At 43.9% G+C, this 24386-nt stretch overlaps 1 protein-coding gene across 3 annotated transcripts in view; it reads left to right on the top strand.

The window, feature by feature from the left end:
- PIKFYVE (phosphoinositide kinase, FYVE-type zinc finger containing) overlaps positions 1-24386 on the top strand; it is a 1212885-nt gene that overhangs the window by 661890 nt on the left and 526609 nt on the right. For 2 of the 3 annotated variants that reach the window (XM_069225943.1, XM_069225940.1), the window contains one exon: positions 18831-18944. The exons of the other annotated variant lie outside the window; for it this stretch is intronic. In XM_069225943.1, the coding sequence (XP_069082044.1) occupies positions 18831-18944 (114 nt within the window). The remainder of the gene's footprint in view (positions 1-18830; positions 18945-24386) is intronic. 3 annotated transcript variants of the gene reach the window in all.

Below are 24386 nucleotides of genomic sequence, written 5' to 3'. Positions count from 1 at the left end.
AAATTACTTGTGAATGATATGGGAGGTAATAGTGATTTAAATACATTACTACATAAGTTGGAAAAACTGTGTAAACAGGAAATGTCTAAATGGTGGGAAGCCACGTCGTTGCAGAATTACATTGATCAAGGTATGGTCCCGAGAGGACTAAGAATCTTTATTACACCTGTATATGAGTCACCAAATCCTGTTAGTTCTAAACACATGCTTGAAATTTTGGTAAAATATGCATGGCGTGATAGAGAAAGCCTGTTAACAGATATTAAGAAAATAAAAGAGGACTTTGCCAGTAGGCTTGGAAAAGAAAAAAAAAATATTTCTCTTTTCCTTGAATCTATGAAAGTTAAATTGAAGAAATATGAAGAGGATATAAAGATTAAAAACCAACAAAAACTTCATAGGGATATAGGTGACTATGAAAGCGGAAGGATCCTAACATTCAGCAGGAAATATGATCACCTGTATAAATCAGGTTCAAATTTTTCGACGCCAGTGGTGCAGCCCTCAACCTTTGAAAGTGAACTTGATAGTGTTCGGGAATCTGACTCTCAGAGTTCAACAGATAGTGAAGTCTCTAGTGTTGAAATTACCAGCAAACCGGCCACTTTTTTAGACGAATATCGCCTGTTACGGCGTGGCAGGCAGGTATCATGCAAACAGAAAGGAGAGGGACAGAACTACAGAGGCAGACCAACAGGTCGAAGAGGAAGACAAGCCGGAATCAGAAGAGGAGAGAGATAATTAGAAACCGTAATAAAAAGAGATCAAAATTTGGAGCAAGGTGCAACAATAACAAGCATACAGAGTAAAGAAAATAATCTATATCAGACTTGAGATGAATTGGATGTTGTATATGATCATGCAATTTTGTCTGGCTTCAAACCTAAGTCAAAATTTTTTCCAAATATGAACCATGACAGCATTGATACCTTTTACGATATGGCAGTTCAGGGGCTGATACATTTTCGACATCGAACATGGTTTAAACCTAGAAGTAATAACAACATGACATATAACCAAAGTGAGACCATTAGACGATTAGCAGAAGATGGTGATACTATGATTTGTCCAGCAGATAAGGGAGGTAATATAGTCCTTTGGAAACGACAAAGATACATCGAAGAAGTCATGCGACAATTGAGTAATAGACAATATTACAAAGTCGTGACCAAAGAAGTATATACTAACAGTATTTTAGGAATATGGCATCTTTTAGCAGAATGGAAAGATAAAGGCCTACTATTATGGGAAGAATATTGTTTCCTGAAAAAGGATTTTCCTAAATTACCTACATTCTATATTTTCCCCAAAATACATAAAAACATAGTTAATCCTCCGGGAAGACCAATAGTATCCTCTTGTGGTAATGCATTGGAAAATGTATCCAAATATGTGGATTTTTTTTTTCTGAGGGATTTTGTTATGAGTCTACCCTCTTATGTGCAAGATACTAAGGATTTTTTAGGTAAATTGGAAGGCATTGTTTGGGAAGACGACTTTTTACTTATATCCCTAGATGTAAATTCCTTATATACCAACATTGATCATGAGACGGGCATAAAAGCGTGCAGACATTTTTTACATACAAGGTCTTTACAATATTTAGTACATACAGATATGATCCTCAAGATGATAACATACTGCTTAACGAATAATATTTTCTTATTTGATGGTCAGCTGTATAAACAAGTTCTGGGGACCGCAATGGGAACTTGTTTTGCTCCCAGTTTTGCTTGCCTGTTCTTGGGCCTGTGGGAAGAAGACATTTTTAAAGATGAAGACAAATATTTGGAGATCAATCAGGTTACATTGTGGCTCAGATATATCGATGACTTGTTTATAATTTGGAAAGGCTCTGAGAATAAGGCTAAACAGTTTATTTAGAAACTTAATGACAATGATTATAACATTTGACTAACATATAATATTAGTCATTCTTCCATTGAATTTTTGGATACTAAAGTTACGATCACAAATAAGAAGATTCATACTAAACTTTTCCGGAAAACTACAGCAGGAAATAGTTTACTGCATGCCACGAACGGACATCCGGATAAACTAAAATGGAGTATCCCGTATGGGGAACTATTGAGGGCTAAACGAATAAGCAATACAGATGAGGCATTTGAAAGAGAACAGAAAGATATGGTTGTTAGGTTCAGACAAAGAGGCTATCCGGATTGGGTAATCAAAAAGGCTACTAAAAAAATTAAAAAGGTTGAAAGAATCCAGACTCTTTTTGATAATAAGGTTAAAGAGGTAAATGAGAACAATGACGACATCAGATCGATCCTAACCTATAATGAGGACACTACCCAGATTAAGAAGATTATTTCTAAACAATGGAATATTTTGAAGAGTGATCCAATTATTGGTAAAGAAATCCAGAAATGGCCTTTGATCACTTATAGAAGAGGACGTAATCTTCATGATATGTTGAGATCAAATGATGTCTCTTCTATTTCTCGTGTTAAGGAACATAATTTACAAGGATTCTTTCCCTGTGGTCACTGTAAAGCCTGTCGAAATAGTGCAGGCAGAAAGTAGTATTCCACAAAAAAACCAGGAACGAACAGACAAATTAAGCAGTTTGTAACATGTAGTACTCCATTTACCATTTATATACTGGAATGTCCCTGTCAGTTGTGGTATGTGGGAAGTACAAAACACGCAGTGAAAAAACGTATTCTTGAACATATGCGTGCTATCAAATTGAAAGATCCTCACTACCCAGTAGCCAGACACTTTCAGGACTTTCATAATTCTGATGTTACATTATTGTCTTACTTTGGTATTGAACATGTGCCAGTACACCATAGAGGCGGTAATAGAGAGTTGATTTTACATACAAAAGAATCCAAATACATTTTAGATTTGGAAACTAAGACACCGGGGGGATTGAATATTGGGGAGGAGCTGAATACTCACTTATTTGATGATTAAGTTGAAGAATCGGTCAGGATAGAAGGAGCTATAGCTTTCAGTTTTATTTTGTAGTACTGACAAATTTGTTCTAATAATGTTTTTTCTATCAATGATCATATTGCAATGTATTTAGTTTTATTTTTATGTTTTTTCAGAATGGAGGGGTCCGGATGGATTCCTGATTCCAGCTTACAATTGTTCTTGGGTGTTATTGATAGTAGCTATATAGAAACAGTGTTGATTATGTTTTGGTATCATGAAGTGGAACAGGGAACAGGGGTCTTTATCCCTCTATGATAAGAAAATACTAGCGATATTGTGGAGAAATCAGTGTATGAATAAGGTACACGGAAATTGGTATGTTTTAAGTAGGAGAAAAATTAAATATTGGTCTCTGTTTTTATATATGTAAAAAAATAAGAATATATAAAATATTTAATTGGTTTTACAGAAAATATATATATGAGCCGTATTTATATTGTTATTTATATTTATATATATACTTACAATGAGTTATTTATTACCATCAAGTAAAATTATGATTTTAGGATCTATTACAATATGATGTCATTGAGTTTTATATCTTTTTATAGATGGATAAATATTTATTATTTATTATTGTTTTATAGATGGATAGATATTTATTTATTTACTTATAGAGAATAAGGTTGGTTTATCCCTTACTGTTCCTTATTTCCACAGATGTTAATACTAAATACTAATATCAGAATATCTAAAGGAATGTAGTCCTGTTTTTATATCATGTATATATCTCTTCATTTAAAAATCCGGAGTGCTCTGCCGGTTCTTGACGCACCACCCCTCTCGGGCCTTCAGGAGCCCGATAGTGAGCATTGTTTTGATGTAATATATATATAGATATATATATCTACTAGAAGATGATGGATCACAAGAAAACAGCCAGCCAGGGCAAAAATCTGGATTCCAAAGGATTCAATGAGTCACAAGAAAATGTAATATCCAAGAAAGAAGTACCGCAAACAGATGATCAAAAATGTATTTCCACCACAACGTTTCAGTGTCCGCCTTCCTCAGCTTAGTACACAATGGTTTGCTCAGTGGCTGCACAGCTGACACTGCCAGATTTTCAAAAAGCATCATGAGTGAAGATTCCAATTGGAATGTGGGCTCAATGCAGTACTAAGAACTCTTCAGATATGCAGAAATCAAGTGGTATTGTCAGTGATGTTCAGTCCATCTGGATGCAGTAATTTTAAAAGGTACATCCAGAAGTTTTCTCTGATGTCCAGTAGTTCTTCCTTTAAGACATGTTCCACATGGAAAATCTCCAAATCGTATAGAAAATGGTCCACAAGGTTAAAATCATTGGCTACAGTGTGGTCAAGTTTCTTGTTAATTATTGCTGATTTGTGGTTCCTGAATTGTGTACAGAGGTCATTCACTGTTTGGCCTACATACTGTTTTTTACAGCTTTGGCATTGACACTGAATCACATAAATAATGCATGTTGAACGACTGATCTGGACCTTTTCTTCCTAAGAGTAGATCCTCCTCCTGATTCTGTGATAGTGGCGGCTGCAAGCAAATCACATTCCGCAGCTTCTTACTCTTCTTTGATTCCACCTGACAGAGAATAAGCAGATCGATCCCCTTTGTAAGATAATGTGTGGAACATTTATATTATATATGACAGTGGTGAGCTCCTCTGCTTTGCTTGGGAGATATGACAGATCCCTATAGGATTCGCTACCCCGGTTTACGGAGAAACTGCCAATGCAGGATAGGCATGATTTTCAAGAAGTACCAAATGAGGGTAGCCTTTTTTCAAATCAAATTATTAGTGCAAATGTGTTGGATCCTAGCACTGCATGGATATGCACGTAGCATCTGTGCAAGAAGGTAATCTTGACTGTTTCTAACTGGATTGAAGTCAGAGGCACAACAATGAATCAGAACCTGCAATTCTCAGGTAAAACCTCTTTTGGTAGCTATGCGGACGTGTAGGTGGCCAGAATATAAAGGCAGAATTGGACACTCTTAAAGCTGTTGGTCTGGAAAACAGAAAGGAATTCTGAAGACTGTACAGATCTTATGACAGACGGTTTTTCCCAGAGGGTTCAAACCCCTCCCTGGCAACATCATCACCAATAGGGAACATAACTCTTCCATCCTCCCAGACCAATTAGGGAAAGAGATTCACAGCAACAACACCAGCCTGCAGCCTCAGGAAAGCCTCCTGCAAAACAATGAATCATCACTCCCCCTATTTGCTACCTGCTCCGGTGGGGGGAAGTATCGCCAGTCACTGGGAAGAGTGGCAATCGATCACAAAAAGCAGATAGGCCTTGAATATTGTGCAGAATGGCTGTTCTGTTTGTTGTACTGTTCCTCTGGTGAAAACACCCCGGTACCAGCTAGACCTCCTGCAGTCAGAAGGCAACACTCTAGTGCACAAAGAGACCATTGAGGAGGTTCCATGCCATCAAAGGGAATTGGGAATCTATTCCTGTTACTTTCTAGTAAAAAACTAAACAAAAAACGAAGGATCGAAACAAGAGTTCAGACCCATCTTAGATCTAGAAGTGCTAAACAAATACATACGACGCAAAAAGTTCTGAATGCTGGACCTTCATCAGATCTATCCTCAACTGCAGCAAGGAGATTGAATGTGTACAATAGACCTCCAAGATGCGTATTTCCACATTCAGATTCCTGTAAAGCATCAGAAATGTCTCTGTTTCAAAGTGGGATCTCCACATTATGAGTGCAAAGTACTACCATTCGGCCTCAAATTAGCCCTACAAACCTTTTAAAAATGTATGGACCTGGTTGCAGTATTCTTAAGGAAACAGAATATCTGTGTTCATCTTTACCAGGATGACTGGCTGATAAAGAATTCCTCACCATCACAGACAATGGAACATTTTCACATCTGTGTACCGGCTCTCGCCAATCTGGGTATTTGTATCAATTTTCAAGCTCTACAGCATGCCCAGTACAAAACTTAGACTACCTGGGGTCCGCATTGGACACACAGACTGCAAGAGTGTATACTTTGTAGGCAAGACTATCATCAGTCACTCTGAAATGTCACAATCTTCTCCAGGTTTACCATCTGTCTGCGAGGCAGATTGCTTCTTTTCTGGGGTCGATGGCTTCTTGCGTCATCATAGTACTTCATGCAAGGTTGCACATGAGACCTCTGCAGCAGTGCCTGGAAGACCAGTGGATTTAACTCTCCATCGGCTGGGAATGCAAACTAGCATTGTCACAGGCTGCACGCCAGTCTCTCCCATGTTGGTCTCACTGGAACAATCTATTCCATCAGGACCCACCAAGTCAGACATTATTCACAGTTGACTACCCTCAGGGATGCAAAGCTCACATGTGTTCCTTTCAAACTCAGGTGTTAGGTCAGACAAGGAAAAGACCTACCACATCAGTATGCTGGAATAGAGAGCATTCCACCTTGCTCTAAAACCTTTCTTTCCAGCGATCACAACCAATCACATCCTTGTTCAGACCGAGAATCTGATAACTATGCACTACCTAAACAAACAGAGAGGAACACACTCTCACTCTCTACCTCTCGAAGGTCAGACCATTTGGAAATGGCTGCTAGCCAGAAACTTGACAATATCTGCCATTCATCTGCCAGACATTTAAAACATGCAGGCAGATTCTCTTAGTTGACACTTCCAAGAAAATCACAGCTAGATTCTCAACAACGAGTTGATTTAAGCCATTTTTCGTGGTTGGGGATATCCTCAAATAGACCTGTTCGCATAGGCAAACAGAAAATGCCACTACTAAGCATCCAGATAACTCCAACCAGGGTCGAACAGGAAGTGCCCTTTTGATAAGAGGGTCAGGACAATTTCTCTATGCTTTTACATCAACTCTCTTCATTCCAACAGTGATTAATAAGGTGTATCAATTCAAGACCAGAATGATATTAATACCGCCAGTATGGGCTTGCCAGTGGTGGTTCACAGACCTTCTACATCTGTAAAAGAGGCTTCACAAGTGGTTGTCATGCAGGCAGGATATCATGTTCAAGTTCTGAGGATGGATATTACATCCCAACCTACCCTCCCTGAACTTGACAGCATTGCTTCTGATTACCTCCAATATAGACATGTAGGCCCTTCTAAAGAATGTTAGGACATTCTCAGAGAGGCTAAGAGACCTTCCACCAGAAGAACGTTTACTTCCAAATAGATAAGGATTCATTGATGTTGTCTGCAAAATAATCACAATGCAATTTTGTGCCAAGAAGATTGAGTCATCCCGTATCTTCTACACTTTTCTAAATCCGGGCTGTATTTTTCCTCAGTTAGGGTACACCTTGCTACCATTGTAGGGGATTGACTGCAGGGCCTGGCTGCAGGACAGTCCCTGTGGCCAACCCCCCAAAGCGCACAGCCAAATATCTTGCAGACTGGGAGTTTAGTTAGCATAAGATATTAAATATTACGTAACTGTAAAAAAATTATTTAAAAAACACTTAAGTCACAGAGAAAAACAAAGGTTACAGTGACGTTATAGTTAGGAAATAGAATTTAAAAAACCCTAGAAATTCACTAAAAAAACAAAGGTTAGAGGGATGATATAGTTAGGTTCAGATTTTTACATGCTCAAAACCATAAAACATTTAATAGTTATAGTTATACTGGTATCAAGAAACTATAACTCATGCCCTAAGGTATCTACAACTCGCGCCCTCACCATGCACTACTACTTAACCCACATATCACATCAGTAATGACCTCTTCTATGATGTCATTTATGATATAACTGCAGCATTTGCAATAAAAATAGTGATGCGATAACTGTGCATGGAGGGGGAGCGGGTTATAGTTACCATAGGGCAGGAGTTATAATTTCTTGAGATAAGTATAACAACTGTTGAATTTATACATATATATAACATGATTAGGTAAACCTTCTTATTGAAAGCTTGTCAGGATTTGTTGCTTGTATTTCAAAGACTTGAATTAGTTTGCAGGCTATTTAGCTTTCCTAACTACCAAATGTAAACAAACATTTGTTTCTGTGCTGGAAAACCAAGAATGGTTCACAGTGACAGTGCTGCTGTTAGACCATTAGTCAGCCAACCTGACAAGCTCAACCTTGGGGGGGCCTATCCATGGTGACAGTGTCTACCACAGCCTGTGTGCTCTGCACACTGTACACTTCATACATTATAGGTAAGTCACCCCTCTGGCAGGCCTTCCAGTCCTAAGGCAGGGTGCAGTATACTGTATGTGTGGGCACAGGTGCATGAGCAATATGCCCCTACTGTGTCTTTGCCAAACCTGAGACATAGTAAGTGAACAGAGCAGCTATTTTAATACATGTGCTGGACACTGCTCAGCACGTGTTTCACAGCTACATGATGGCTACTCTGAACCCTGGGTTGTTTTGTACCAAACAACTCAAAATGATGAATCCAAACTAGTGCAAAAACAACAAGTGATGGACGGAATGCTGAACATTGTCAAACATTCGCCCCCAGTCACAGATCTGGGTTTAATCCATCGTTTTTTTGCTGCCCATGCCATTCCAGTTTGGACCCAGCCATATGCAAATCAGTCTTGACCCTGTTCCCCATGGGAACAGTCCAGCCCGAACTGCTAGGCCAGGTCTTCCCTGGACTGGAAACAAGCATCCTGGGACCAGTTTCGGGGTTTCACCCCTCATCAGCCAGGCTAGCTTGAATCCAATGGCATGGGAAGCAGTACCAGCATTAGATTTGTTACACAATGTACCCAGAAGTCACCTTATAGGTGCTCTCTGCAAAAGCGAACTACCCACGCGTGGTTCCTGGCCAGTCACAACCAACCTGCCACCACCAGACAAGATTCTGGAACCCTGGGGTGAGAGATCCTTCTCTCTGAGTCCCTGAACAACGCCCTTCCTGGGCAGAGTGTTACCACACCTCCCCCCTGGAATGTGCGCTACCCTGCTAGCGAGTTTCAAGGAGCTTGCCGCTCTTGAAACTCGACCCTCAAGCCTGCTGCTAGTAGCAGATGGCTGCCCCTGTTGCAAATGCCCACTTTTGACATTAGCAACGGCGGGAAAACACACAAAGGGTAGGGGGAGTGGTCACCCCCAGCTTGCACCACCCTAAGGTGTTGCATGTGAGGTGACCTCTCATTTCATTTTCTTTCCATCTTGCATGGAAGGAAAATAGCCAATCAGGTATAGGGAAGTGACCTCTGCGCACAGAAAGTCGTCACTTAGTGGGTGGGCCACCCTAAGGCAGATGACCCATTGGTCACTACTAGATACTCCCCTAAAAGCCCACTAAATAAAATATTTATTGGGCATCTCTTGAACAGAGAACCAGATTCCAAGGACAAAAGAAGACCAGCAACAAAGAAGATCCAAGCCGTGAGAACTGAAGTACTGCTGCACCAAGAAAAAGGTGCCAAACCATGCCTGCTGCACCCAGGACTCGACAATCGCTGCTGAGGGGTTGCTCGAACTTTGAACAGACTCTACAATCCCCCAGCAGACCTCCACACTTCGAAAATCGCTGAGCTTCTCCCTCCAGAGTGAAGGCATCAATCACCTGCAACAAAGACCCAGTGAAGTCCACATCACTGACTGGCTGATGACCAAGGAACTGGATGCTGCAGTGAGATCAAACTTCTCCTGACAGACCGTGAGGCCGAACCCTGCAAGTGTGCCAAGTTTGGTGGCACTGCGCCCTCCAGTGACTGTACCAGTGGTCACCTAATGTCAGACACCCGGAAGTGCAACGCAGCTAGATGTAATGTAAAATAACGAATAATCCTTACAATGAACATGTTGTAAAAACAGGGCTGGTACTGTTGAGACTAAATCAGTCACTAATTAGTTAAGCATGTTTTAAGGCCAAAGCAAATACAATATTTACTAAAACTAAATAATATTGATGTTCAGTTTATGATGTAAAAATAATTATGTTTTGCAAGGCTGAAAGTTTGAGATATAGTTAGTTACTGTTAGCCTACTGTTTCGGAACATTAAAATAATTTAATTTGCAAAATATAGAAGCTTTGTACAGAACCCATCCTTAATTTAACTGCAGCTGTAAATAGACAACCTCGCTTTGTATTTATTTTATTATGGTTTACTGACAGTTTACTAAAAGGGCAATGCGGCTAACTGTAATGTACAGCTCACCATGGACCAATATATGAGCTTGATCAATGGGAACCCTGTAGAGATAGGTTTCTATAAGAGGGTGGAATGTGGAAGATGAAGATTCTGGAATGAAGGCTGGGAGCTGGGACCAAGAGGGACTGGAGATGGAGGAGTGAAGAGGAAGGGGGAGTTATTGCATGTACTTGTTACTTAAATAAACGACCTTTCACTTCGACCGACTTGCGTGATCACAACAAACCCTTTTGCTGAGTAAAAGGACACATGCGTGAGAGTTAATGGCAGGCCTATAGTTTTGTTGTTTTAAGAGAAAGTTTAGTATTATAAATATGTTACATTGTTCCATGGGTAGCTGCATATCACAGTTGGCTTCATTGCCCTTTTAAAAGTTCAAATGGTGATCGCATTTTGAGCTGTGGTTGAAATATTGACTGATTTCGCACAGAGCTTCTCCGATTTGCACAAGCCATTGTCTCTGCTTCCCGTTAGTCAGGTGTCCCGAAGCAGCAGCTCCCCTCCCTTCTAAGGTGTCCGTCTCTTCACCCCCTGTCCCAGCTACACACTCCATTCTGCAGACCCCCACACTACTCTAGGCTCCTTGCAGAATAACCCCCATCCCTCTCTCCCCTCCTCTACGCGCAGGAGCATCCTCTGTCTTCTCTCCCCTCCGGAAGCACCCCTCCCTATCTGTACTCTTTGTATTAATTAATTTACTGCAAATATTTATTTGCTTTCTCATTTAAAACCCCTCACGCACTAAAACTATATCGCTTACTGTCTCAGTCTCAACAACATACACACACCATTTCTTACTTTTTCTCTCAATCATAATTAAGAACAAGTAGCAAGTTACAAGTTGCCCACAACTACACTAACTTTGAGTTAATACAATTTAGTTAACAAAACCAAAGTCCCTCTCTCTCTCATACCATTTCACCACTGTCTCTTGCTCTCCCACACTTTTCCCACCTTTCTCAAAAAGTTCAAATCAAAACTTAAAACACACTTTCATTCCTATACATTTTCAAAGTTAACATCACTAAAACACATATACTACTCCTCTTCTTAAAGTTGCACACACATAAACACTATTACTTTATACCTCTGTCACATACCCTACCCTGTTTTCACTCTTTCAAACATGTGTTCTGCTGCTCTCTTAAAATCATTCACCAATTCATACACAAACTATCACTGTCTTCCTATCTATTCTATGCTAATCTCCCTTCCACATAATACCATTACATAAATCAACTACACACAACACAAATGAACCACACACAATTCCACAACTAACAATTCCAAAACAAAACACCTAATTCTACTACACAATACAAACATCCACCACACTCTAAACCAAAAACATAAGTAAAAGACATTGTAATTTACAACACCATTAGCTCCAATGCTCGCAAATGTGAGACCTATGGCTTAGCCAATGCTTGTTACCTTGGTAAACCAAAGTGTGGTCCTGGACTTTTTGCACAGTGTGCCTAGCTTTGCACACTACATAGAGAGCCAGCATCCCACAACAACTCTATCCAAAAACCACCAGGAAACAGAGTGGATTCAAGTAAATTTAAGACATGGACATTAGCCTAGTCTGACGGCAAGATGGGTAAATTGAGAGGTTCAATGAGAAATCTTGATACTATGCTTCTAATGTGGGAGGGGAAAGTATAAGTATACTCTCTCGGTCGGCTAATCCTCGTCTGTGTTCTTAATAGAATGGAAACTTTCTGTTACGGTAGCTAGGAAATCTTTCATTCTATGTCAGGACCAGAGGCGGGGATTAGACTGGTTCAACGCTTTCCCACCACTAGGGATGCTGGACTGGTTTGAAGCAAAACTTCTCATGCATTGAATCAAAAGACCAGTCCGCTGAATTACGAATGTCTTCCAGCCAGTAGCAACAGACCCATCAGAAACATCATTGGTCACACATCTCGGACTATTCCCGTCCTCCCCCAGTGCCATCAATGACATACTTACACAACTCCCGCTGCACTGGCTGAAAAGCATCCACACCATCCCTTTCGACTCCAATGTAGCTGTCTCTCTCTTATGGCACACACCCTCTTCCCTTTACACCTCTCGCTCCACCCTCTCACCTCATTGATCTTCTCATCACACTATTTCCCTCCTAATCCTCTACTTTCCCCTCTCTCTTACTCACGTTTTTACTCAACAGTTGTGTGGCTGTGTTTAAAAGTTTGAGTCTAATGCATAATTAACAACTTTGGATTTGCAACTATGTTGATACAGACACCGCTCCCTATACCTGCTAAGCTTAAGACTTATACACATGACTTTATTTTGGTCACCTGTTTCAGTTGCAAATCAGCTGTTAAGCGGGAATGACCAACGAGCATGTAACAAGATGTGTCCTGTTTACTGATATCCTTCTTATGTATGCATTCTTTCTGGAATAACCTGCTACTGCACAATATACTATATGTGATTGTACAAACTGTAAACAACTCCAACAATACCAATAATAATAATAATAATAATAATAATAAAAACAGATATAAAAGAGGTGAGAATAACAGCACAGCAGGGCCACTCTGGATGTGGAGTTCATCTGTCGTGAAGTGCCGCGACTTGCAGGTAAGTTTTGACAGTGGTGTCAGAATCTGAGGTCAATCCGTCTGCTGGTGCATTGTGGACCAAGGGTGGTCACAGTAGGTGGAAAAACAGCAACACCTTTGAAGTAAAACAAGTTGCAATTGTCGTGGCCCAACACTACATGGCAAGAGTTTACAAAGCATTTGAATCTGCAACACTGCACGCTGCATACAGATGGATACAGGATAAATAACATTTTACTTTCTTTATACCTGACTCAGTCCTGAACTAAGAGTGGAGTGTTCTTGGTTGAGAATCATATTTCTGGCTGGTTAATCAATTTTCCAAAGCATCTGGTGCATAGCTGTATTTACTTGTATACCTTCACTACTCCTCAGGCTATCAGAGAGTTGGAGTTAGGAGTTGAATCAGATGTCGGAGTGGAGCTGTGCTTTGTTTATGAAAGCACAGTTCCATAAATTTGGCTTATGATGAAAGTTCTGTGTTGTATATAACTTTAAAAATGTAAATATATGAGGAGCCTATATAAATAAGTTCCCACGTTGAGGTTCAGAATTATTTGTGTAGAGTAGTATGTTCCTCTCGCCCCTACCCCTTAGAATGGATCATTCTAACAGTTAGAATGATAGGAGTCGACAGTGAAATGTTGAGAGGCTGTGAAGAGAAGCTGTGTGGAGAGTTGTTGATGGAGCAATGGAGATGGAATAATAAAGACTGGCACTTAGGAACTGGTGTGGCTTCTTTATAACATTCTGTTTGGTGAATGTTGGGCCCTTGATTCTGGGGAAGGTCTATACTTTGATCTGAGATTAAACAAGGCCCTAAACTGTGGAGTGTACGTTTTTTTTTTTATGGATTGGCTTGACTTTGGTCTGTATGTGGTTTTGAAATAAGGGTGTTTGAGCCCTGAGAATTTGTCTTCACATGATTTTTGTACGTAAGCTTTAATTAATATTAGAACATTGGAACGTTGGGGGCTCCTTTAGAGACAGTAGAGTGCTCTGGGCTTTTACTGGCTGGTAAAAGCCTGGAGCATCAACATTCCAATGTTTTGTTCACAGCAATAGCTGTGAACAAAGGCCTCATGGAGCCCGAGGAGATTTCAGCCCACTCTGGCTCTGTGAGGACTTTGTTTTATTTATTAGAACATTCTGCCCTCTAATGTCCAAGGGTTGCGCTGTTAGAGGCACACAACGTTTTTGGTTTCCTGCAAAAACAGGCTGGGGGCTGGGTGAGCAATCTGGACAAGCCCAAAGAGGAGGTGGGGCTCAGCTGTGGAGTAGTCTCAGGACACCGCAGGCACTATTAGCCCACTTCTCCTCTGGCTGTGGGGCTCGGAAGCAGTGGCGCTTTCAGGCATCTGGTCGTGGCAGTCCAGAGACTCTCACTGTTCCTGCTATCCTGCAGTAACAGAATGCAGGCAGGGACTGGGGGGCCAGTCCGGCTAAACCCAAGGTGGGGCTCAGCTTTTGAGATTCTCTGTGCCACAGAGGCACTGTCAGTTCACCACCACTCTGGCTGGGTGGGGTTCATGTGCAGTACGGCCGGATCGCGCTGTGGAGGCTCTTGTATCAGTCTTTTTGATGATGGTAAAAGTGCAGAGAAGTAGCTCTGCTACTCCATGGGTGATGCTGGCTGTTTTTCAAAGTACTGGCAGCCCTTCCAGGCTTTATGGAGGCTGATTAGCTGCAGAATGAGTCATCTTTTGCACAGTTGTCAGGGACAGCAGGCAGGGTTAGCAGTCAGTTGCTGTTCCTCAGTCCTTGCTTCTCGTGGCTCTTCGGTATCCTCCTTCTTGGGTCAGTAGAATCTGTCTCTCTGGTGCCAGGGTCTCCCCTAAATACTAGACTTAGGGATGTTATGGGGAGTGAAGGGTTGTAGCCAATGGGTTACTTACCCTTGATTTCACTACACCCCCTGTATGACTACTTCTTGTGGGGAGTGGGCATAACCCGGTCCCAGAATTTCTAATACTGCCAGCACCAAGATGGTGGATTTTTTTCATAGTGGGGCACATATGCCAGCTCACATTGGGGGGTCTGTCTCACCTGGGTGTGCTCCACACCTCCTAACATAGCTGTCCTGGTGCCCAATGGGTCTCAGGGCAGGTTGTGTCATGCTGTAGGTCTGGGGGATGCCGGGGTTGCATATCAAAGACAGCAGGGACCTTGAAGTCCTGGCCTAAATATGCTAAATCACTAGTCATCCTGCTGGAGCACATGTGAATACCTTTCTCCGGAGCAGGCATTGTTTCTGACCTCAGAGAGTGGGTCTCTCACCTCCTAGGGGGTCAAAAGCATGTCTGTGGTCGTAGGCTGGACTGTACCAGTCAGCCAGCACACTTGAGGGTGAAACGGCCTTTACAACACAGGCAGAGCCATGCCTGCCTTTTCGGCGCAAGTGGAACAATGCTTGCCTGAACCAGGATGCTGCCTTAACCACACATATGCCCTAACCAAGCATATGCATGGTTAAGGCAGAGAGCGATATATCTGTGTGGATGGGCGGATCAGCAACCAAAAGGACCAGGAGAGGTAAGTGAGGCTCCGGCCGAGTTTGGGGGAGGTGGGGTGGTGTGTTTGTGGTAGGGGGTAGGGTTTTAGGGCTCAGGGCAGGTGGGGTTTGGGGTAGTTTTAAGGGCAACAGTCGGGTTTTAGGGCTCATGGCAGGGGTGTAAGGGACAGTTTTAAGGGGCGTGGTCAGTTTTAGGGCTCATGGTGGGGGAACTGGTGTTGGAGTAGTTTTTAACAGGGTGCATGGCGGGGAGGGAAAGGGGTAGCTTTAAGGGCAGGGTCAGTGTTAGGGCTCAGGGCAGGCGGGTCGGGGTAGTTTTAAGGGCGATGTAAGTTTTAGGGCTTAGGACGGGGGGTGGGTTGGGGTAGTTTTAAGGGCAGGGGCCTTGTTTTAAGACCCAGGGAGGGGTGTGGAGTGAGGGGCAGTTTTAAGGGGTGGGAGTCAGTTTTAGGGCTTAAGGCAGGGGGGCTGGGGTCCGGGTAGTTTTTAGCAGGTGGCAGGGTTTTAGGGCTCAGGGCTGGGGCGGGAAGTTTTAAGGGCTGGGGCGGGGTGGATTGCAGGGCTGGGGTATTGGGTGCTAGTGGGCAGGGGTAGGGGTTTGATTACCACATATATTCCTTTACCGATCATGCTTTTACAACAAAATTTGTTGTAAAGGCATGCGTGGTAAAGACGCTGTCATGATAAAGACCATGTTTTTAGGCATGTGTGGTTCAGGCATGCATGGTTGTGTCATACAACCCACTAGAAGGCTCGTAGGTTTAAAAGAGTTCCTCCGGGTGCATGTATGAATAAATCCATAACTGGAACCAGTGTGGGTTTATTAATGCGAGGTGTTTGGTACCAAACACCTTTGGTTTCAGTGAAGCAGTTATGTAGCTGGGAAGCTCGTTATGACCAGTGCCTAGTACCTACTAAGATGGGTTCCCTGGTCACTTGTAAAGACATCAAAGGGGCATAACTGCTAATTCAGATATATTCACACATCTGGTTTAATGTACACTGCCTTCGGGCTGTAAGGCGTTCTGTAGGGGTGATTTACATATACTGCATGCTGTGTCTGCAGCATGTCGTTTTTTCACTTTTATCTGCACCATGTCATGCAGCCTGCAATGACAGTCTGCATGAGTTGTAGTGAGTGTCCCTTAGGGTGGCACAGTACAATGCTGCAGCCCTTAGGGACCCTCCTTAGTACCCATGCCCTAGGTACAAAGAGTACCATTTACTAGAGTCTTACAGGGGTGCAAAAGGTATTGTCAATCGGGGAACAGTTGTCTAGTTTTAAGGAAAGAGATCTGACACTGGGGACCTGGTTAGGAGGAACCCAGGGCACACCTGTCAAAATTGCATCAAATATCAGGCAAAAAGTAGGGGTGACCATGTCAAAAAGGGGCACTTTCTTACACCCGGTAGTCAGGCTATTGGTGTAGGGGGGCTCCTGGAGGCTCCATCTTCTCGAAACTTAGTATAGAGATGCAGCTGACCTTGTGGAGCCTCAAAACCTCCTTCTGGCATGATAGTACCTCATGAGCCAGATGGCCAGCAAAACAGTGTATCAGACAGATGCAGTTGGTGCCTGCAGATACCGGAGGGTGGCTCCTCCACTCCAAGGGAGATGCTGCCTTGGTGTTGAAGTGCTGGACGGTCCTCCATGGGAGTATGCACAGCTTTTGGATGAGTTGGGTCGGTGCAATTGTCGCAGTTCCAGCAGCAGGGTAGGGTTTGGCACCAAGTGTTGGTTAAGTCCTCTGTTCTCCCGGTGACTCCACTTTGTGTATCCTTCTTTGGTTCCCAGCAGATGAATCCTAGGGACTCATGCAGACGTGCCCTCACATGTAATATAATTTTTCCAGCCTTCAGTTTCTAAGGCCTGCTGTAGGGGTGACTTACATACATTACATGCAGTGGCCATGAGCATTGCAAACAGGGTGTGTGCATTGTTGAGCTTTCAAAATGGTTTGCACTATTTCACACATTCTGCGATGGCAGTCTGCATGCAATTTGTTTGTGGGTCCCTTAGGGTAGCATATTACATACTGCAGCCCTTAGCGACCCCCTTTAATACCCATGCCCTAGGTACCAGGGGTACAATTTACAATAGACATACAGAGTTGCTAAGGCCCTTGCCAGTTAGGTTACAATTAGACATTACCTTGTTTTAAGGAAAGAGCACTGGAACTGAGGCACAGGGACTCAGTGAACTACCAGTCACAAACCAGCAGCTAGTGGTTCAGCTGGGTGGAAAAAGTGGGGGGAACAACCTGCAAATAGTCTGGTTTCCTACAGATGTCATAAGTGAATTAAAATATTTTTTGTAAAACAATTGAACATACAAAACTATTAAATGTGTTCAGCTAGCTGGTTCAATCATATTCCTCATCTGTCATGTCCCCCTTTCCCCTACCTGTAAGACTCATTTCAGTGTGTTAGTGTTTCCTTGGCAAGGATGGCATGCGCGCTAATTGATGGTGCATGCCCCTTTACCCTTGTTCAAGCAGTCTTCAGGTTCAAAATTAGCAACATACAAAGCTATTGAATGTGTTCTGTTAGTTGGTTCAATCATGTTCCTCATCCGTCTAGTCCCCCTTTCCCCTCCCTGTAAGACTCATTTCAGTGTGTTAGTGTTTCCTTGGCAATGATGGCATGCGCACTAATTGATGGTGCATGCCCCTTTCCCCTTGTTCAAGCAGTCTTCAGGTTCAAAGTTCGCAGCATAAGTGAGCACAAGATCCTATATTGCCCACTTATTTTCTCTAGCCCCGAATCTCTTATCCCCAAAACCAAAATGCATCAATCGTCCTTCACAGGATACCCAATATATTTTGATTCACCCTAGAATCTTCTTCTAGTAAAGCTTGAAAATGAGTCTGAACCACCAAACATTTAGTCCATTCGCTATTTTTCCACAGCTCCTCTAGCATTTACATGTTTGAATACTTTCCTTTTAGTTCCTTGGTGTTAGATAAAACTTTGAGTGTCTTAGTCATACACATGAAAAGTTACTCCAGTGTCCTAACTATTATGAATTGGCTCACATAATGACCATATGGCGTTTTATCTGGAACAAATCCTAGTGGAACACCAAAGGCGATTAGGGGTAGTGGAGAGCTAAAGGAGTCCATGTGGACTAATTGCATAAAGTGAACCCTTTTAAAATGATAGCTGCAATGGTCTATGTGAGGGAAGAGTCTCTAGAGGGACAGCTGTGTCAAATGCCACCTGCCAGATCTAGGATCACTAAGTTCACACTCAGCTGACGGAGATCCTATGAGCATAGCTGACTACATGGATCCTAAGAGGTTTTAAGTGCTTCTTCCTGTGTGAAATCGAATGGATTGGATTGAAATCAGTTGTGCAGGTCTGGCTTTTCTGGGTAGTGGTTAGCAAAATCTCTCCCATGGGTTCTCCCAAAGAAAGGGGGTTGAGTGATTCTGTGATTACTTAATTGTGATCTTTAGCAAAGTAACTGCTACCTTCACTCAATGCAGCCATGGATTACAAAACTCCCACCATCCTGTGTGATCTGAGTCTTTTATCATTGCACTCCTGACTGAAGACTACTGGTGAGTAATGGGATCATTATCTACATTGAATTGCAAAGGATAGTTGACAGTAATTGATTTAAGTAGTGCCTTCTTTTTCTAATCGTTTTTCCATTGTGTCTTTAGCTATACGTTCATCAGGCTTCTTGAGATCTGTGTGCCGCTTCCCAAAATTTACATAAAGCGCCAAGTACCGGCAAAAGTCTCCATTCTGCAGGACCTTAAGGACTTCTTACAGAAGTAGGTGTTTCTTTTCTTTGGCTTCTCCTTCTGCAACATCCCTCCCCTGAATTCCCCAATCATTATTCTATTGGGAAAGTTAAAGGTAGAATAATTCTCACAATGTATTAATTCTAACAGTTTTAATAAAATAAAACTGTGAAGGGCTCTAAAGTGGAATTATTCCACTTGTTGAAAAAGCAATATTTCTGTTGTGATTTTCTTAATTGATAATTCACCTTTACAGCTGATCCATCAAAACTCATGAGCTTTTTTTTATAACTCATGTTCCACTACTACATGGTTAAAAACAGAGTAAGTTAATACTTTACACACACAATGCATTAGAGTTATTGGGGCCCAATGATGTGTTGTGTTTAGTGGTAGTAAGTTGTTTTTAGGTTTCAAGGATGTGTAATATATAGAGGTAGTGGGGTTTTTTTGTATTCAGGTTTGGTAGTAAAGAGTTATAGGGCATCTGGGATGGATAGTAAGGATTTTTTGGGGGGTTGAAGGATGGGAAATACTATTTGATATTGCTGAGGGTAAGTAAGTTGTTTCTAATGGTTCCGAGATGGGTAGTTTCAAAAAGTAGTTTGGGTTTCTAATAGGGACTTCTAGCTCTAGATTCCTTACCTTAAAATAATGCCCTGTCATCAGACTAAATCTGTAAAATTTTGAGTAGTATCTCTGCACACCAGTAGTTCATGGCATTCAGCTCCACATCTGCGTCGTTCACACTGGAAGTGGCATGCACGATGCGTATGTAGGCCTCAACCCAGCTGGCAGACATCACCCCTTTTATTTCCGCACCAGTCGGTGCAGATCTGGTGAGAGCTACTGCCAGTCATTTTTTGTCTGACCATTTTTGAAAATGTGTTGATGCCTTTTTTCAAGACTTTGTCTCCTGGTTTGCTAGAGATGTCCCCTAAAAAACAATGGGTTTTTATACCCTGTGGTGCCTGTCACAGGCAGATGTTTGTGACAGACTAACACCTGGTTTGTCAATGGTGCTGGAAGAGGGTACATGACTGCAAGACCTGTGAGGACTGCCATGCCATGCACCAGAAGGCATTGTGGGGAGTTCTCCTTGAAGCTCCTTGCCACCCGACGTCGGACGACCCAGCAACAATCCAAATCCCAGTCACATGGAAGGTTCCGGGACCATTCACAGAGCTGCTCTTGACGTTCGTCATCTCATTTGAAGTCTTTGTTGGCTAAGTCTCACAAAAAGAAAAAGTTGAAGTGCTTTTTCACTTTACCCCACCAGTGCAAATCTTCAGACAAGTTACAGGAACGACAACACAAATCAAGACCCTGCTCCCACATTTCCACTATGTAGCCTGTGCCCGGAGCAACCCCTGCTCAACTCAAGGAGTTTTGTGAGGTCATGCACCTCATATTTTGATGGCCCGACCCCTCTAGATTCCCACCGGTGGGTTCGCCCTCAGCACCATTAAGCCGCTTGGATCCTGTGCTGGATCTGGAGCGGCTTTGCCTGCAAGTCCATGACCTTCCTCTGAGTCACTCCAGTAGTGTTGTTTCTGGTGCTGCTGATACCCTGCAGCATTTCTGACCCCATCGTCATACCTGACTGCGATACAGTGCCGGATAGGCATTTTGCAATGCCAGTTCCAGTGCCACCCAGAACCATGCCCTTCTAGTCGGAGCCTGCTCCTTTTTCTTTGAACAGACCTGGCGAGGGAGCCAATAGGGAGGGGATGGCAGGACCGTTATAATTACTCCCACCCTTTTGATGAACCCGAGGGCTACTGGTACGAGGAACTGGCAGATTCCAGTGGACTGGATGCTATATCCAATCCACTGGAATCTGCCTTGGTCTTGCTTGGTCTCTCCTACCTTGGCGATGGAGGAAGGGGCTTCCTTTGTCATTGTGCTGCGGAGGGAGGCCGAGGTCCTGGCCTTTCAACTGCCCTCAGTTGCAGCCAAAACAAACGTCTTGACAGAGGTGATTCAGCTGCGAGTTGCCCCCTCTGACCCTCTCCTCACATTTAAAAACCCATTACATTCGTCCTGATTGGGTCCTGGTCCATGTCCTGCACAAGAGTTCCTGTACACAGGACAGTAGCCTGCCACCCTTGTACTCCTCCTGGGGACCCCAGTTACTCACCCAGCACCCTACCCCAGAGAACTTAGTGGTCCATGCCTCCACCTCCAAATTCAACCCTGGAGTGTTACCTACCACTCCAGCACATAGGGAATCCAAGTGGCTGGATAACTGGATTTTTTGGGTGTGGGGGTGGATGTCTAAGGTTTCCTTATCGACTTGCCATTTGGTGGCTCCCATCTGTTTGGTGAGAAAGCAAACTCTGCACTGAAGTGCTTTAAGGACAGTTGGGCTACTGCCTGGTCCTTAGGCTTCTTCATGGCCCTTTGCCAACCCCAGGATGCCTTTCACCCCTTCCGTGGCTACAGTAGGGGCTACAACCTACATCCATTCCGGCCTTGCCACCAAGGCCAACCTGCTTTGCAGCCTATTTGTGGCCAGACCATGTGGAACCACCAGCCTGAGGATGACCCAGTCTGCCACCCAGGGGCAGCTGCATCCTCCAAACAACTCTAGTTACTCTTCATGCTATCACAGGCACCCAGTGGCTGGTAGAAACCACCATCATCTGACCCACTGGCAGTCCATAACAACAGACAAGTGCGTACTCCGTATCGGTCAGCATTGGTATTCCATCCCCTTTTTGAAAACCCCACCACCCATTGACACCCTCTTATGAATGAATAACAGAGGACCAACTCTCCCTGCTCCATCAGAAAGTACAGACTCCTTTGGCCAAAGGACCCATTGAGAAGGTGTCGGCATAAGAAGATTGTCATGGTTGCTATTCCGGCTACTTTCTGGAGCCCAAAAAAGTGTAGGGTCCTCTACACTGTTCTAGACCTGCACTCTCAACTTCTTCCTAGAAAAGGAGAAATTCAGGATGCTCATATTGGCTCAGGTTCTGTCTGCCCTTGACTTTGGGGACTGAATGGTAGTGCTGGCCTTGCAGGATTCCAACAAAAATTTTCCCATCCTGCCTGCCCACAGGCGTTACCTGCAGTTCATGTTTGGCCACAAGCATCAGTTCGCTGTGCTTCCCCTTTGGGCTTTCCAGTGCCCCTCAGGTATTCACCAAGGTGATGGTGGTGGTTGCAGCACATGTGGGAAGGTCAGGAGTTCCAGTTGTCCCTTACCTTGATGCCTGGCTATTGAAGGTGGGCTTGCCCCAGGCCGTGGCCTCCCATATCCACAATATGATTGACCTCCTGCACTCTCAGGGGTTCACTCTAAACATGCCATAGTCGTACCTGACTCCCAGATGCTTTTATCATAGGTGTTCTGGACATGGTTCAGTTCCGGGCCTACCCTCCGGAACATCGTGTCTAGGATATTCAGGCTATGATTTTGATGTTTCAGCCTTTATCCTGGATTTCGGTGGGACTGACACTGAGGTTCTTAGGTCTCATGGCCTTCTGCATTCTACTGCTGACTCATACCTGTTGGCCTATGCAGCGGCAGATCTACAATGGTGGTTAACGAACCATGATTGTGCCAGCAGCAGACCTCGCTCTCTTCCTCAACCACATCTGACAGTGGTGATAGATGTGTCCCACCTGGCATGGGGCCGCCATCTGCTAGAGGTGGAAATCAAGGCTTCTGGTCTTCGACTGAATGTGGACTCCATATCAACCTAATTGATCGCCAAACTATCAATATGGCATTGAAAGCCTTTCCCCCCTCGCACACCTCCCTTTAATGTAGCCCAGTCCATCACCCTGCCGACCTTTCCCGCTCCGCTGCAGCCCTTTAAGGAAGTGGAGCGACTTCACTGACTGAACCCAAAAAAAGAGCATTGTCGTTCTACCTTGACCGCACAAAAGAGTTCTGGGTGGACAAGCAACTCTTCATGTAGTATGTCGGAGTGTAGAAGGAGAAGGCTGTTCAGAAACGAACCATCTCCTGATTGATAATGATTTGCATTACAAACTACTAACTGGCAAAAAGCAACCCCTTGAGGGTTTGCATGCTCATTCCACCGGAGTTAAGGCTGCATCTACCGCATTAGCATGCAGAGCTACAGTACCTGGACATCTGCCTGCTAGCAATGTGGGCTTCTCTTACCAAGCCCTACTTCCTGGACAGTCAGGACCATCGAGACGGGCAATTGCCTGTTCGGTCCTGCAGGACTTTTGCGTGTAAAATCGCTTTGCAGACCCACCTCCAGGGAGGCATTTCTTTGCTATCTATTCTAAGGTAAGAAAACCTCTTTACATGCCATTCACACACCTTTCATACATGACACACACAAGACAATTCACACGGGCAGCCACTGGCCCAGCCCATTACAACATTGACATCAACAGACAGTGCTATTCAAGGGCCCATCACTTTCATATGTCCACATGACTGACACAGCAATCACACCGGCTGGCTACTGACGGAGTGTACAGGCTGGCATTTGGCTAGCAGTGTGTATAGTGACCAACAGCAAGCCACTACTCACACACCGCTAGTCAAATGACAGCTCACACACACCACCAGACAAGCCCCAGCTGGCACACACTGCCAGCCAATAGCCAGTCCAAGCACACTGGCAGCCAATAGACAGTCCAAGGACACTGCCAGCCAAGCGCCAGTCCATGCACACTGCCAGCCAAGCGCCAGTCCATGCACACTGCCAGCCAAGCGCCAGTCCATGCACACTGCCAGCCAAGCGCCAGTCCATGCACACTGCCAGCCAAGCGCCAGTCCATGCACACTGCCAGCCAAGCACCAGTCCATGCACACTGCCAGCCAAGCACCAGTCCATGCACACCGCCAGCCAAGCGCCAGTCCACGCACACCACCAGCCAAGCGCCAGTCCATGCACACCCCCAGCCAAACGCCAGTCTCCACACACCACCATCTGTAGGAAAGTACCTTCTTGCCTGTCATGTTACCCCCATTCTTACTTGTGTGTCAGTTTGGTTTTGCCTGTGTCACTGGGATCCTGTTAGCCAGGACCCCAGTGCTCATAAAGTGTACCCTGTATGTGTTCCCTGTGTGGTGCCTAACTGTATCACTGAGGCTCTGCTAACTAGAACCTCAGTGTTTATGCTCCCTCTGCTTTTAAAGTTGTCACTCCAGGCTAGTGACCATTTTCACCAATTCTGATTGGCACACTGGAATACCCTTATAATTCCCTAGTATATAGCACCTAGGTACCCAGGGTATTGGGGTTCCAGGTGACCCCTATGGGCTGCTGCATTTCTTTTGCCACCAATGGGGAGCTCAGACAATTCTCACACAAGACTGCCACTGCAGCCTAAGTGAAATACCGTCCACATTATTTCACAGCCATTTTACACTGCACTTAAGTAACTTATAAGTCACCTATGTGTCTGACCCTCACTTGGTGAAGGTTAGGTGCAAAGTTACTAAGTGTGAGGGCACCCTGGCACTAGCCATGGTGC

The sequence above is a fragment of the Pleurodeles waltl genome, chromosome 3_1 (assembly GCF_031143425.1).
Source record: "Pleurodeles waltl isolate 20211129_DDA chromosome 3_1, aPleWal1.hap1.20221129, whole genome shotgun sequence".
Taxonomy (NCBI): Eukaryota; Metazoa; Chordata; class Amphibia; order Caudata; family Salamandridae; genus Pleurodeles; species Pleurodeles waltl.
The sequence above is the reverse complement of the archived record's forward strand: the minus strand, read 5'-3'. Positions and strand labels throughout refer to the sequence as shown.